At 39.8% G+C, this 17,257-nt stretch overlaps 1 protein-coding gene across 1 annotated transcript; it reads right to left on the bottom strand.

The window, feature by feature from the left end:
* Positions 1-12,583: 12,583 nt before the first annotated feature.
* LOC126475000 (chitinase domain-containing protein 1) lies at positions 12,584-13,986 on the bottom strand. Its single transcript, XM_050102539.1, has one exon. The coding sequence runs from the start codon at positions 13,894-13,896 to the stop codon at positions 12,751-12,753; it is 1,146 nt and encodes a 381-aa protein (XP_049958496.1). The 5' UTR covers positions 13,897-13,986; the 3' UTR covers positions 12,584-12,750.
* Positions 13,987-17,257: the final 3,271 nt, after the last annotated feature.

Here is a 17,257-nt window from a genome sequence, read left to right as displayed (position 1 = left end):
TGGCCATCCAAGTGCATTACTGTTGCTCATGTTTTTACCCCGCTTGGTAGGGTGTATAAGGGGAGTGAACAGTGTTCAGATATTCAGCAGTCACTGTGAAGGACAAGGAGATGATACATATTCATATGAGACAGTGTTATCAGCACCTGACAGAGTTTGATATGGGCCTCATTGTGAATTGGTTGGTCAAATTGTGCAGTACTCAGATTTGAGCGTCATTCAGATGTTATGATGGCCCAATGTTGGACTGCATGGGAGGGCAGGCAAACCTATTGTCAAACTTCTGGTTGACCAAGTCTAATCACCACGTGGGAGGATTGCAATATTGTGCATCAAACACACTGTAACTTCTCCACATCTGCACCTGCCATTCAACATCGGTGGACTCCCTGCATAATTCTGTGTCATTCTGCACCACCAGTTGGACACTAGCAGCAGCCAGATAGGGGAATTACTGCTGCTGGTAACACCACAACGCAAACAGCCACATTTGTGAGTGATGTGGTGACCCAGAGGCATAGACAGGTGATGAATGGCATATGAATTGTTGTTCTGCAGTTCCCCAGGTGACCATTGGCGGCGAGTATGGTGGCATGGGGAGAGGTCTCATTCTTCTAATGCTTTGGAGAGGACACCTGTATTACATCTTGCATCATGGTGTGGGGAGCCATTGTATATGACTTCAGGTCACAGGGGTAGTAATTCAGGAACTCTGGTGGTACAACAGTACATCACGGACATCCTGCATTCTCAAGGATTACGTCTCATGCGACAGTACCATGGTGCCATTTTTCAGCAAAACTATGCTTGTCCATACATGGTGCATGTCTGTGCACTGTCTGCATAAATCTGAGGTATTCCTGTGGCTAGCAAAATTCTCAGATCTGTCCCCGACAGAACATGTGTGGGATCAGCTCTGACATTAACACCGACCCTGTACCAGTTTCCATGATATCGAGGACCAGTTTCAATAGTTGTGGGCCAGCTTGCTTCAGAAGGGGATAAACAGGTTAATGACACCCTTACCAATCAAATTAGTGCATGCATCCAGGCCAGAGGGAGAGCAACATCACACTGAAAAGTGGGGTCATACTGTTGTGAATCTGACTTGATTTTATAATGACTGAAATAACACCACATACCCTCTCTATCTGGTTAGTTTCATTTTGTTTTCTCTTCAGCTTCAGGGTGCTTAACTTGTTATGTCAGACACTGTATAGCTCATAGCTTATATCCCAAGGCTATACTTCATAAGGAAACATGTAGTGATAACAGCAGGTAAAATGAAGAGACTAGGACCCAAGGTATAATATTATACATTGGACAAAGAATAGTGTTTTGGCAAAATGATGAATAGTGTTTTGGTGAAATTAGCTGTGGCCTCTAATCAATCTTCAGTTGTGACTGGATAAGGAGTGAGGAATTCACATATAAGGAATTAACCAAAACAAAAGACTGCTGCCAAAACTTGTAGAATACACCACTGTCAATTTAAATGAAATAATAGTATGCCAAACAATGGAAAATCCAGGATGCAATTTTACAATATTATGAAAAGGAGAGTTGCTACTCACCATATAGCTGATTTGCAGATAGGCACAAGTGCTCCAACAAGCAGTACTTTAGCATCCCCCATCCCACCCTGCTATCCCTCCTCCTCTCCGCCCCAGCCTCCTCCTTAACCCCACCATTCAGTTGCTTCTCCCATCATGAGCTGCTGCTCGTAGTCTGGCCTCAGCAGCCAGAGACTCTGTGTGTGTGTGTGTGTGTGTGTGTGTGTGTGTGTGTGTGTGTTTTGTCTATTTCTGATAAAAGCCTTGTTGGCCGAAAGCTCTGAGAGCTCACTTTCTGATAGTCTTTTTGGTGTGCCAATCTGCGACTCAGCATCTCTGTTATATGGTGAGTAGCAACTATGCAACACCTACAATTTTCCAAAAAAGTTCAAAAGTTTATCACTAATCTACACCATAGAGTTAGGAGAAACAATTATCAAATAGACAAATGTGCGTCACAGCTATCCTTGGAAGATATTCACGTGAATATAGAGAAAAAATCTAGTATTTTAAGTTAATTGAGCTATAGTGGAGCAAAACAGTGTCGCTAGACTTCTGTTTATGCAGAGCCAAGAATTGCACCTCCTGTGGGCATGAGCGGTAAACAGATGTCGTCACTTGCTGTGGTGGACATGTAATTTTGTGCAGCCTCTGACGGAAGGTCCACAACCTATCAAGGAATAACCAAAGAGCCCATAGTAGCAATGAGCGATATGTAAAATGTATTGTATTTGATTACTCTATTGTATACAGACCAGAGAGGAGCAGCAGCCTGGTGCTCACTGTAAAGTACATTACATTAATGGTTAATCTGGCAATATATGGTTGAAATGATGGAACTCTGGTTATGAATACTTTACGTTCTTTTGGAAGGGAATAAGTTCTTTTTCTGGCTAATTCATGAAATCTTCAGAGAAGAAGATCCAAGCATGATGAAGAAGATTATTAGCTGGGACTGAATAGCAGGACCAACTGTACAAGATAAGTTTATAGGCGCTCATAGTATCCAGAAGATATCAGCAAACGAAATAATCTAAAAAAACATCATGTGTTATTCCAGGACGACGTACATAACTGGTAGGTTTGACATCTCCCTGTGAGCACTAGGCACACAACAAGATGAACTTGTTAAGTCTGCTACTTGTAAATTTTCAGTGTTTCTCAAAAACATGCAGTATACCCAAGACAAGTTTATGTAGCTGTTCTGGCTTTATGTCTCCTGGCACATGATTTTATGATGTATAGAAACTGTTCATCCAGTACACTTGTTCTTCCAATTTCCATGGCTTTAACTTCCACTGTTTTGCATTTTTCTCCTCTTCCCACTCCCTTATCTTCACCCTTTCCTTTCTCATTGTTTTCTGCCTCATTCTCACTCTATACCAATACTGCAATTCACCTTCCTCCAAATGCATATGCTGGTGCACACCCAAAAGCTTTTTCTGTTCTGCTCCACTTCCTCAGTTTATGATTGATGTTAGAATTACTTCTGATTTTGCCATCTGTCTTGCCTTCTCCCAACACTTCTCTGACAATTCATTGTCTTAAAAAGCTTTCCCCTTCCCAACTGCTTCAAAGACTTTCTCTTTTTGACTCTCACATTTGTCAGTCAGCAGCCACTCAGTAGTGTGGCCTTGGGTGTTGAGATCTGCATTTTTTGAAGAGAGAGAGAGAGAGAGAGAGAGAGAGAGAGAGAGAGAGAGAGAGAAAGCAAGGAAGGAGAATCTGCGCTACTGCTAGAGAAAGAACTAATATTTTACATCTAATGTGTATTCAGAATCCAGTTGTGCATGTGTGGCACGCATATTTCATAAGCAGGTGAGTGGTCAGCCTGTCCTCGGTTTTCCATCTTAAATCATATCCATCTTGGAATTTTTATTACCACACTACTTAAATGTAAGATGTATATTACCTAACAGTTGTCATCAAGCTGTGGACTGAATCAAGTATTTTATAATAATATGCATCTAGGAACTGATAGCCAAATCCAAAAATGTCAACTTATATTAAGAGTTTCTTAAGAGAGTAGTTTTCCTGCTCAGTAACAAACAAAAATCTTACAGTGCTTAATTATAGTTGACTTTGGTGAATTCAGTTGTGAGCTGTTGTCCTATTACCTCGGGGGCAGAGAGTAAGGAGCGTGGACACACTGGGGTTAGAGGATGTGAGAAGCATAATGTTTTATTGTCTGTCTTCCAGTACTAACAACTCATAGGTGTGCACAAATCAAACCAATCAGCTGCTGTGTATAAATTTTGACATATAAGTGATGTGGATTCATGAATGGGCATTACAGAGACAACCATCTTCATATGGGGTACATATTTTTAGTGAGGAATGTGGAACTAAATTAAGACTGTTGTAATACAGTGGAATGAGTAGAAGAAAAATGACATTGAAAACATTTGTGGTCATGTGTCAGGTTTCATAATGCATTTAAAGATAAGTACAATTACTGTTATTGATCAATTAATTATCCACTCACACAGACAACACAACAGTTTGTGAGACAATTGCAGTGTCATAACTTTGATTTTGTTGAGGGTGGCAGCTACCTGAAATAGAGAATAGTACTTGGGGGCCAGCAAAACTTACTGCACCCTTACTGTAGCTAATCTACTGGGGACTCATAAGATTAATAGGAAGTCCAGTACCTATACAATCTGACGTGTCCCCCACAGTGTCGGTATTGGGTCCTGAGAAATAAAGTTTGATGATCCTGTTCTAAAGCTTTATTTCATTGGTTTAATAAAAAGCTACAGCAGTTTCCACATAACTGCTCACTGCCTAAATGCTGTGTTGGAAAGCAAATTTATAGTGCATTTTTATTGTCATGAGGGCTACTCTGGAGTGAAACTGATCCATTACTAATAAACAGCAGGTAGTGTGTTTCAAAATGAGAGCTGTTCATTCGCTCCTAAACCTAACAAACCTCTCTTTTGTCTTTCCTTCCATGCACTAAAAGAAACTGAATTTTCTTCACAACCTAGATGACATACTCTGAGAGATCAAATATGAATTAAATGGAAAAAGAGTATCTGGATTTTTTTTTTTGAGGTAAACTGTGCTACAGAAGACATGCCCAATAATGACAATGAGAATGCTGCTATAAAAAATATGGTACTGCCGACCATTTCAGTGTGTTAGCCAATTCACACCAAATGTTACAGTTTTAGTGCTTAATGCAGTGGTTGCCTACCATGACACTGTGTATCTAATTCAACATTTGTGGATATTTTTAACACTTTATTCACAATTAGAGAGTTTGTCTTTAATGAGTGACATCTCATTCCTGCAATTGTAAAACTGATAACCATATCAATATGACAGCCTATGACAATGTTGTTATATCTAGCCGTCAGTTCATTATTTCATAATGATTAAATTGCTTATATTGTAAATTCCTTCACAGACTCCCCCCTCTCACAATACACATTCTGTGTCCCTTCTAAAAGACTATTTTTTTTTTAATTTCACCAGTCAGAAACTTGATGATCTGGGAACTAACCAATTATCAACTTGATCACCATTTGCTAAACACAATAAATGAACAACAACAAAGACTTCAACAGTTAACATTAAATGATGACATAAGCAGCATGTTCTTTTGCAAGGGCTTCAATTACCTGCTGAACATGATATATACCACAACAACAACATGTGCTTTATTTGGATTTTCCCCAACCCCCTTGCTGGCACCAGATCCTTTGGACTGCATAGGGAGAAAATTGTCCATCCAACACTTCCTCTACACCTACAATCCCCCTCAACTAAACCTCCACTAGTCCCCTTACTTGGGCACCCCATCTCATTCTCTTTTCCATCCCTTTCATCTCATCATTTTCCATCTCCTTCCTAGCCATCTCTCTCTCTCTCTCTCTCTCTCTCTCTCTCACACACACACACACACACACACACACACACACACACAACCCCTCCTTGCTCTACACATTTCTCCCCCTTTGACTGCCCCAGACCTTTTCCTTTCCCCAAAAACTGAGTTATTCATCTCCTCACTTCCTCCTTACATCACATATCCCCCATCTCTAAAAACTCAGTTTATCAAAGCAGTTAAAACCTAGCAGAGCAACAATAATTAAGGTAATAACAACCTCCCAAAGGAAAATCATAGCAGTGTCCATTCTTGTGAAAAGTGAGCTAGTATCACTATGTCATTGCTTATTGACAATATATTAAGCCCCATCAGAATAACAATCATACTGCTTGATCCACAGTATATTAATTAGCATGTACGGCATGGAGATGAGCCACATCTGGATCAAATCTGAGTGGCAAATAAATGACTGTTAGTCTGGTACACCAGCCAGCCTGATATTTGTGTTAAGGTAGTTTTCTACACTTTTCAGGTAAACACTGAGTTAGTCCCCAATAACTGTATATTGGAATGAATTAATAGATTACTCAATCTAGAACATAACTGAAGAATTTAGGCATGGCACTTTGCAAATGGAGAAGTACATTGTAAGCACTTACAGCACTGAATAAGATTTAGAAATAATATTCATTAAAAAAGAGAAAAGTCTAGAATCCCTCCAACACTACAAAAGGATATTAAAAGCTACTGGTGAAATAGATAACTGGCAACATGGTGCAGTGCTGCCATGCTGTACTCTTAATCAGGAGGAATCAGGAGCCCTTCACTATATTTTACAGCCACTTTTCACACAAACAGCACCGTTACCAGTCTAGATGAATTAGAACTGGTATAGGGTGGTCATGTGACCCTCCCATGCTAACAGAAGTCATGACACTGAAGTGGTGTGTACGTGCTAGTTGGCTAAATGGAATCAGCATAATAAGATGGATCAACGTGGAGATGTGACAGAACAGCAGAAAGAAGCAATCGTATTTCGACGTACCCGTGACCACAGCTCGAGTAGCGTCACCAGATTTGTTAATGTAACAGCATGGGCTGTCCACTTTCTGCAAGACATGCAACAGACAACAAGAACTGTAGTCAAAAATATCCCAGCTGACAGCAACTGGAAACAAGTGTCACTACTTATCAATGAGAATTGGTTTCACACCGAAAAGGAACTGCGACTGTCAGTGCGTGCAGGTCCATCTCAGCAAAGTTTCCAGCCATCATTCTGAACAGAAATGCATGCAATGGGCATTGGAGTTGGGTACCTGACAAAAGGCCGTTGCTCACAGTGCCACATAAAGCTGTATATCTCCAACACAGAACTGACAGCAGTTGACTGGAGGCACGTAGTGTGGCGTGACAAATCATGATTCTGCATCTTTCCAAATGATGCAAGTCATGGGCATGGCATCGCCCAATGAGATGTTTAATCTGCAATGTGTGAAAGTTCCAGTTTCAAACTGCTGTAAAAAGGGAACCATTGCTCAGAATGACATCAAATTTTAATAGCATATTATTGACACATGTGGGCGGAGGGGTGGTGGTGGTGAATAACGAAAAATTTACCAATATATGGCACTGTAAGCATCAGAATATGTCCTCTAACAGAAGTGTGGCACACAGCTGTTCCTCTGTTTGCGTCTGAGACACCCAACATGGCTGTCCCCATGAAGTATTGCGTGCTGCTCTTTTACAAGAATGGTGATAGTGCAACTGTGGCCCTGCAGAAGTTCTAGACACTCAAGGGCATGAAAAAAGGCATTGGTCTGACGTCTGTTGAAGGACTGGAGAAAATGGTTATAAAATTTAGAATGACAGGCTCTTCTGAACTGCACTGCGGCAGAGTTGGGAAGGCGTTGATCCAACATCTGTGGAAGATGTGGCCACAGCATTGCAGGAGGGGTGGATCGGTGGTGTGCAAACATGCAGTGCACAGAGAACTGCCTGAATGCCTGTGAGCCCAATGCGTAAAATCCATATGAAACATCATGCTTTGCTATCTGTACAAAATCACCCATGTTCAGGAGTTGCTCCCTGCTGACCTGTCAGTAAGACAATGTTTGCTCTGGAGTTTCTTGCTTCCATGGAAGTAGACAATGAATGCCCATGGAACATTTTGTGGACAGACAACGCCCATTTCCATCTCCGAGAACATTTCAATATGCAGAAGTGCAGGATATGGGCAATGCAAAATCCGCATGCACACCAACCAATTCTTTCTGCAAAGGTGACTGTGTGGCACCTGTTGACAGCATCTTTTATTGTAGAGCCATGTTTTTTCAAGGAGTTGAGTCCTTCAGGTCCTGTTACCTGTACTGTCATTGGTAAGTGCACCAATGTCATTCCAGACCTTCAGCAGTGTGGATGTTGGGTAGGATCCTTTTCATGCAAGATGGCAAACTGAAGGCACGCATTGTGTAACACCTTCTGAACATGACCCCAGAGACACTGCGATTTTTTGTGGAGGATGCTGTTTCTTGATTTCAACTTGCAGCATAAATCAGTGGGCAGCATACTGAACACATCCTCCGCCAGTCTCACAATTAGAAACCAATGTTTTTTTTAATCAAAATATCCATGGGTATGCTGCCGGTCTATAGTGTCCAATGGGCACTTTTTACTTTTTATACAGTTTTTGGCCTCAGGACAATTAAAAACCGATTTCTGCCATTTGATGTGGTACAACTTTGTCATGGTGGATGGGCTTATCTAACAGCCACAACTATTGACAGCTGAACTTGTGCAGTCATGAATGTTACACAGTATGTTATAAGGTGTTTTTTATTCAAAAGGAAATACTGCTCTCGAAGTCAATAATTATTCCAGAAGAAAATGTGCCTGTTGTTGTAGCAAGTGTAAATATCCACTGCATCAGAAGAAAACTGAACAATTTATCCATCTTTGCAGAGCAAGTCAAATCCAATGTTTTATGCATCAGTGAAGACTGGCAAGTGTGGCAAGAAGGGTATCAGAATGACTCAAAATGATAATTGCGTGGTATCGTAAAACAACTACTCAAGGTGTGATATCTCTTCATGCAAAAAATACAGCCTTAGTGTACAAGAAATTTACCTAAACAGTTTTATGTTGACCTGGATTTAGAGATGGCTGCATTAAAATGAGTTAATATGTTATTATCTGAACGCTAAAAGAATCTACAGGAATGAAGTAGCAGCAACCATCTATCTAGGGTTCAGAATAGAGTTTTACACTCTGGGCAAAAATGTACGTGTTGCCCTAGATATCTAAAAACAAAATACAAGAAAACCTTATTAGCCTTTCTCTCTACAATCTACAGTTGGACTCACGTATGTAAATTACTCATAACTCTATGTTTGTATTAAACAGACCTTGACTTTTGGAAAATCCAGAATGGAATGTAACAATATTATGAAAACTCACTTTCTGACAGTCCTTTTATTGTGCCTATCTGCAAGTCAGCATCTTTGCTATATGGTGAGTAGCAACTATGCTTTGCACAATATTATTAGATCTTGACTTTTTCTGTAGGTGGGCAGCTGATAGTTGTTTGTGTGAAGCATTTGATAAAAACAGCAGCTCAGTAGAGTAAGAGATGCAGCAGTGGCTTTTTTCACAGTAGCAGTTTATCTCCAAATATATACAAATAAAAAGCAGTTCTCATAGATATCAGTGCAAGACAAACAGAACTAGTCACAAATTATCGTTTAGTAGCTGGCAGTGACTGCTTCTGACTACTGATGTTTAACTTTATCTGTTCTACGTTCTTGTAGGATCATCATGATGGAATTTGTGAAACACCATGAAACCCAGCTTCCACTTTACTCACATGACATAATGAGAACTACGGATGAAGGACAACAGGCTGATTCCATATTTCTAGATTTCCGGAAGGCATTTGACACAATGCCCCACTGCAGACTGTTAACGAAGGTACTAGCACGTGGAATAAGTTCACAGATATGTGAGTGGCTAAAAGACTTCTTAAATAACAGAACCCAGTATGTTGTCCTCGATAGCAAGTGTTCATCAGAGACAAGGCTATCATTAGGAGTGCCCCAGGGAAGTGTGACAGGATTGCTGTTGTTTTCTATATACATTAATGATTTGCTGACAGGTTGGGCAGCATTCTGCGATTGTTTGCTGATGATGCTGTGGTTTACAATAAAGTGTCAAGGTTGACTGACTGTTAGAAGATACAAGACGATTTAGACAAAATTTCCAGTTGGTATGACAAGTGGCAGCTATCCCTAAATGAGGAAAAATGTAAGTTAATGCAGATGAGTAGGAAGATCAAACCTGTAACGTTCAGATACAGTATTACTAGTGCCCTGCTTAACACAGTCAAGTTGTTTAAATATCTGGGCGTAACTTTGCAAAGCAATATGAGGTGGAATAAGCACGTGAGAACTGTGGTACGGAAGGCGAATGTTCGACTTCGGTTTAGTGGGAGAATGTTAGGAAAGAGTGGTTCACTTGTAAAGGAGACCACATATAGGATCCTGGTGCAACCTATTCTTGAGGACTGCTTGAGTGTTTGGGATCCATACCAGGTCTCATTGAAATTCAGAGGCAGGCTGTAGATTTGTTACAGGTAGGTTCAAACAACGTGTGTTATGGAGATGCTTTGGGAACTCAAATGGGAATCCCTGGAGGGAACGTGACATTCTTTTCAAGAAACACTATTGAGAAAATTTAGAGAACAGGCATCTGAAGCTGAACAGTTCTACCGCCACCTACATACACTGCATGTAAGGACCCTGAAGATAAGATATGAGAAATCAGGGCTCATATGGAGGCATACAGACAGTCGTTCTTCCTTTGCTCTATTTGCGAGTGGAACAGGAAAGGAAATGACATGTTGTTGTACAGGGTGCTCTGCGCCACGCGCTATGGTGGCTTGCGGAGCATCTATGTAGATGTAGATATGAGTGAATGAATAATTAGGAAACACACTGAATCTAATGTTGGTTTAAGCAGAAGGCGGAGAACAGATCAGCACGATATTGCAGATACACTAATTAGATGTTAGATCATAACAAATCATGGTGAATGAACTAACTGTGAGTTTCTCATGTACATCAATTCACAGTTCAGTTTGCTGGGTGATGCAAATAGGACATTCTTTGGGTAGCCTTTCTAAGCACCTAGTTACAAGGAAACCAAACTGTCTGAGGTAACATACAACAAACAAATTGCATATGGACGGATATCTATATAAACTCCCAGAACAGCAGCCTACAACAGTCTTTACCACAACTCCATACAGAGAGGTAAAGAGGTGTAAGTCTAATTTCCCTAATTTTCACTTAACGATATCATCTGTAACACCCACAAACCGCATCTGTAACACCCACGAACCGCTTCATTTGTGGACAAAGGGGTCCAGCTGAGTTCTAGCCTGATGGCCAATTTAAGGTGTTAAATGCACATACATACCTTTAATACTGCCTGAATTAGTCACTGGCTGGAGCAAAATTGTTACTCAGAATCTATAAATGAAGTAGTGAATAGATAACTTCATATAGAGTAACACGGACATATGACCCTCTACCTCTCATGTAAACAAATGCGCCCTTCATTTTACTTCTCCACAAGTATCCTCTAAGTATATGAATCTGTCAATTTTTATACATATTTGCCCACTCTACAGTTACATTCCAAACTGACAAATATTACAAATAATATAGGAAAAGCACTTGAGATTATGTGAAAACAAGTTTTATGTGAAATCATAATTTGCATTATTTTCTAAAATCCTTCAATGTGACTGTATCATGTGACATCTATTAGCCACCATTTTTACTACGTATAATCTTCTGACTTTTATATGATAACTTTTATTCTCTGTTGACTCGGAGTGTCACTCACATACTAACTAGCACGAGTAAATCCAGCTTCTAAGTTTCCTGTGTGGACTATTCAATGACCTGAAATGACCAGTGGCAAATGGCATTGACAGTACATACACTTCACAAACTGTTACTGTGCCCCACAAAACTTGCCTAATCATAAAAAACACAGAACTTACAGTACAAATACAAGCAATCAGGATTGACATTATAAATCACTGAGTTTTGAGACACTGAATAGAAGTTGCTAATCTCGTTTGCCACCATTATCTTTTGCTGTCAAAAGAATTTCAAGGATTTTCTGTTTTTGTGAATACACATCATGGGCTGACAATGCCATACTTCTCCTTCATATATGCAAACCGAATTTCAACTTATGTGTTCCACTAGTCTGTCAAAAAATATGTAAGTTGATGTAGTTGACCAACAAGCCGAACCTACACACTATAAAATACTGCCTGTCATTTCACCATCTCACTGATCAGTGGACTTCTGTAACATTGAAAACACTGTGGTATGTGATATTATAGGCCTAGTTGTGTTATTGGTAGAAGTGACTACAGATATGACAGGAGCAGACAGAAACTGAATTTCCAGTACATCCGTTCCAGAGAGTTACGGTAGCAATAAACACAGGAAACAATGAAGAATGAGAATAAGGTGGGCGGCTGCAAAAAAACCAGTTAAAAAGCAGACATTTATCTTCTGCATGTAACTTAGTACCAGAATCTTAAAATTATTTCAGGATGCAATGAAGACTGAGATAAAATTTCGTTAACATGGGACACCCGATGTTTACTTGTAAACAGAAATCTCTAAACATTTCAGAACAGCCAATCTGCAGTTTGGATTTCTAAAACATTGACACTACTACTGTTCTTTCTTGAAGTACCGAAGTATTTATTTAAATACTTCCATACTGCATCTGGCATTAAACCATTAGCCAACTCCATTTTATTGCATTAATGGCTAGCATAACCTAAAACAATTATTGGATATCTTAATGTTATAAGTCAAATACATATTCTAAATTTAACCCATCCAGAGGTATAAAAAATTTTTTGGAACCACAAAGTGAAACTCAATCCATTAATTTTTTTTACTTTTCCCATATCATACTTTCATTTATACACTACGAAGTTTTTCACTCTTTTCATTATTTTATCTGAAGTAATACAGTAATCATTGTAGTATTCAAAGTTTGATGTGATATAGGCCTACAGCACCTCTTTCAAGCATAGGAGATCACATTAAACAAGAACCACATTGGAATGTACACAAACTATAACTAGGTATAAACTTTCTCCAAAAAAGAATCTTGACTGTGTTTATTAACAAAGTAACAGCAGAAAGGAACAATAAGTTTACAGTTGTAAATAGCTGTAGTTTCTTGGGCTGCAGTTGCAGAAACGACAAAAACAAATCTCAATATTAACATTCAACTTGAAAGGAAAACAGTCCTTTGACACAATAAACGTTTTCACAATAAATCATAAAAATAATCCAAGCCTTGACCAAGTTCCCAAATTGAAATACCAGTTCCCAATTCTTCTGCAAGTTTCAGTCTTAGATGAACAGAATAAAGAGTGGGGTAAAATACGATATATTTTCCTGTGTCTGTTTTTACTTCAAACATATGTTCACCAGACACTTCATCAAATTTAATTTTTCCACGCAACTGTTTCAACAGAGAGATGTATTCATGGTTTATTACTGGACCTCCACCTGTTGTTGTATATGCAGCGCCGTAAAAATTCAGTCCAAGTAGTATAAGCGATCTCCTCGGATCGTCTGCCTCCGGCACCAAAGTTTCAACAGACTCTCGAATCCATGATAAAGGGCTGTTTGGACCTGGTCTTCGCACACTTGAGTAATCGTAGGTCATCAGCGAAAATGCGTCCACAATGTCGGCTAGTTTATCAAAATGCTCCTTAGTGAAACCAGACCTGGATGTTGGTGGGACAACCAAAATTATCTGCATCTTTTGTTCCTTCAATTTTTTAACTAGTATTAATATCAAATACACTAAAGTTTCCGGGCGAATAATGCCAGCTGCTTGGTTCCAAATTTCCAGGACCAACCCATCAAAATTCCAATCCCTTACACACTTTTGTAACGCTTTGCATAAGTGATCTCTCTCTGTCTCACTTGCCAATAACGATGCATAATCTTCTGGCGTCCACCCATCGAAAAGGATTCGTGGAATAATTTTCAGGTCTGATTTTCTTTTGACTACATCCTTCATCCAGTTTTTATCTACGTCGTGCAAACCAGTGACTTCGTACGCCTTGTCTTTCCTGCGAATCTGAAGCCACACCGGCGAAATGTAACTAAATTTAGCACCAAAAATCTTTGCAATGTCATATCCATGACCATTCCATGGGGTAACGTACCCTAATACCCTGCCTTTAAAGTTTACTTTCTCCGTATTCTCATAATAAGCTTGATATTGTGAAAGAACTGACTTTGGTTTCGGGTCTTCTACGACCAAATCCCTTTCAAAAACACTTGTTGATACCGGGCCTTTAGCTGCTTTCAGTTGATTACTTTTAACTTTTTGATTTGAGCGGGATAATGTACAGTCTGCCACAGTCAGAGTCAGATACAGAAATAATAAACACTTCATTGTAATAATATTTACAATAATACAGTCACATTTTCAAAACTAAACACACTACTGTCATTCGTAAACACTTCTACACCTGGGAGATATGAAAGCTCACCAGAGTAGCCAACATAACAAATACAAGGCCGCCTTTCCTTGGACATTAAAAACTTGCACATGCATCCCAATTTCGCCCCATACAGGAGCCAATCTGAAAGCTTATAGGCACAGTTTTCCAAACGACGCCAAATTCTATACAACTACAATAATACTCTGCTAGTGCAAATGTACGTTGAGTGCATGGCAGACGTACCTGCTATGCAATAGGTTCTAGCAGTAGTAGTTTATTTGTCCATGTATCATGTTTTAAAACGGTAATAGACACACCTTGTTCATACAGCCTTAAACAAAATATGCGACTGTTTGCAAATCAGCTAATCAACAGAAACAATACAACTAATGACCAGCTTCACCTACACACGATCGTACAGATAAAAGCACAGAGTGCAAAAAGTTATACAGTTACTTCTTGTACTACAGATACACGGCAGTAGTTTTATAAAAAGTGAAAACTTTATTTTATAACTGAATTAACACTAATACACAGCATCAGAAACGTAGCTTTCCAGTCAAATTATGCATTCTTTTCTTCTATATTCTGAACAATTGTCTTGGTCTTCCTCTCTAACTTATTGAGGCTATTGGTTTCCACAGTGTATGAAACAGAAAAGAAATCAATAGGAATATTCTCACACAAAAATAAGCACATATAATGAGTAGTTGCTTGCTTGGATTCATATACATTATTTTATTCTGAATATTTAATGTCGCGCTTGAATACAGCCTTTAATACTGTTTCGACACAAAGAAGTGTTTTGCTTGTTGGTACAGCGTTGTATGTAGCTGCTGGCTCGTTCCTTGTAGCTGAAGCTAACACTCCTTGAGATCTGTCATTCGGCGTAACATCTGGCGTATTTACCTTTTTCTTTCAATCCGGTCGACGTAGTTGATTCTCTAGAAGTAGAGGTCCTGCTAATCAGTGCCTCTGAAATCCCCTCCGTAGTGGAGGAAAGGTTTGTCTTCTTCACGTTCTGCAGCTGTTATTGGAGCAAAAGAAGATAAGATCTATTCACACCACGAAAAAGCACGTCCACAACTTTCCATTTACAAACATATAATTCCTTAAATGGGTGTACAGACCATTGGAGTGATTCGTGAATTAGAGTAGAACACAAATTGTAATGGTACATACGCCTCGAAGGCTCATCATGACGTTTAAGATTACAATTTATTTCATTCCTGGTGAGTGTGGTTGCTCTTTGATGGCCAAGTCATCGTCCAGCTGCGACGCTAAATCATAAAAGGCCCCACCCACAACAGGTGACGCCATTAATTTGTCGTCATACCTTGCCGATTTCTCGTATTCCATACGTCCTGTTTATTGTCTGCACCTATGAAAACAAAGACACACACGCACTCCGACTTAGTCCCTAGTTAATACGAGGGCCGTTCAGAAAGTAACCTCCGGTTGATTTAAAAAAATACACCAAGTTAAATCAAAATATTTTAATATATACATCTTACAACTACATCTTTGCACTATTTTTCTACATAGTCTCCATAGCGATTGAGGCACTTATCGTATCTCTTCACAAGCTTTGAAATTCCTTCTGCGTAAAAATCACCCACTTGTGCCTGGAGCCAGCCTGTGACCGCATCTTTGAGCTCTTCGTCGTCATCAAACCGCTGTGACCCAAGCCATTTCTTCAAATGCATGAAGAGGTGATAATCACTTGGCGCCAGGTCTGGGCTGTAAGGTGGATGGTTGATAACGTCCCACTTGAAGGACTCAAGAAGGGCCGTTGTTCTGCGAGCAGAGTGAGGACGGGCGTTATCGTGCAAAAAAACGATACCGGAAGTCAGCATACCACGGCGTTTGTTCTGTATAGCCCGTCGTAACTTTTTTATTGTTTCACAGTACACGTCTTGATTAATGGTCGTACCACGTTCCATGAATTCAACCAACAACACCCCTTTGGCATCCCAAAACACCGTTGCCATCAGTTTTCTGGCAGAAAAATCTTGCGAGGCTTTTCTTGGTTTGGTAGGCGAATTTGAATGTGCCCACATCTTTGATTGTTCTTTTGTCTCAGGGTTCACGTACTTAATCCAGGTTTCGTCACCGATCACGATTCTGTTTAACAATGGTTCTCCTTCGTCCTCATAACGTGACAGAAAGTCTAATGCAGAGGCCATTCTTTTTGTGGTGGTTGGTAAGAATTTTGGGCACCCATCGTGCACAGAACTTACGGTAACCCAATCTTGCTGTCACTATCTCGTACAAGAGAGTCTTAGAAATCTGTGGAAAACCAGTAGACAACTCCGACATTGAGAAACGTCGATTTTCACGAACTTTTGCATCAACTGTCTGAACGAGTTCGTCAGTCACCAATGATGGTCTACCACTCCTCTCTTCATCATGAACGTTTTCTCGTCCACTTTTAAATATACGTACCCATTCACGGACAACTCCTTCACTCATAACTCTTGGTCCGTACACAGCACAAAACTCACGATGAATAGCTGCTGCAGAATATCCTTTGGCTGTAAAAAACCTTATGACAGCACGCACTTCACATTTGGGGGGGTTTTCTATTGCAGCACACATTTCAAACTGCCACAAAAACTAAACTAGCGCAGGTACGACGTTCACTCGACCACGCCTTGATGCCGACTGACCTGTTGAGTGCGTGAACGCACAGATGGCGTCGCTACTCCCCCCACAACCCGCACTGTGACCAATCGGAGGTTACTTTCTGAACCGCCCTCGTATTATTCTGTCATGGTCATCTTGTACTACACAAGGAGTGTGAAATATCATTTGCTTAAATGACATGTAATACTTAACAATGATCCTAAATAATATCAATTTCTTCACATCTAGGGTTACTACCCCAACATTAAGTGTAACACATGGTGAGGAAATAATAATTAGGGTGGAAGGTTCAAAATTTTTTGGTGTCAGTACTGATGAGAATTTAAAATGAAAAAAGAAACACATTTTGGAACCCCTAAAACAACTTGGTTTAGCCATATTTGCACTTAGAATCATTGAAAAACTTGGGGAATGACAAATAAGCACTTTGACATATTTTGCATATTTTCTTTCAATAGTATCATATGGAATAATGTTTTGGGGAACTCATCTTAAGAAAGAAACTCTTCATTGTGGAAAAACATGGTGTAGGAATAATATGTGGTGCTCACTCACTATCATCTTGTAGACATCCGTTTATGGAGTTCCACATCCTGACTACTGCTTCACAGTATGTTTGGTCATGAATTTGTTGTAAGTAATCCACTACAGTTCAAAAGGAACAAT

This window comes from Schistocerca serialis, chromosome 4 (genome assembly GCF_023864345.2).
Source record: "Schistocerca serialis cubense isolate TAMUIC-IGC-003099 chromosome 4, iqSchSeri2.2, whole genome shotgun sequence".
Lineage (NCBI taxonomy): Eukaryota > Metazoa > Arthropoda > Insecta > Orthoptera > Acrididae > Schistocerca > Schistocerca serialis.
Note: the sequence above shows the minus strand (reverse complement) of the source record. Positions and strands in the feature narration are given on the sequence as shown.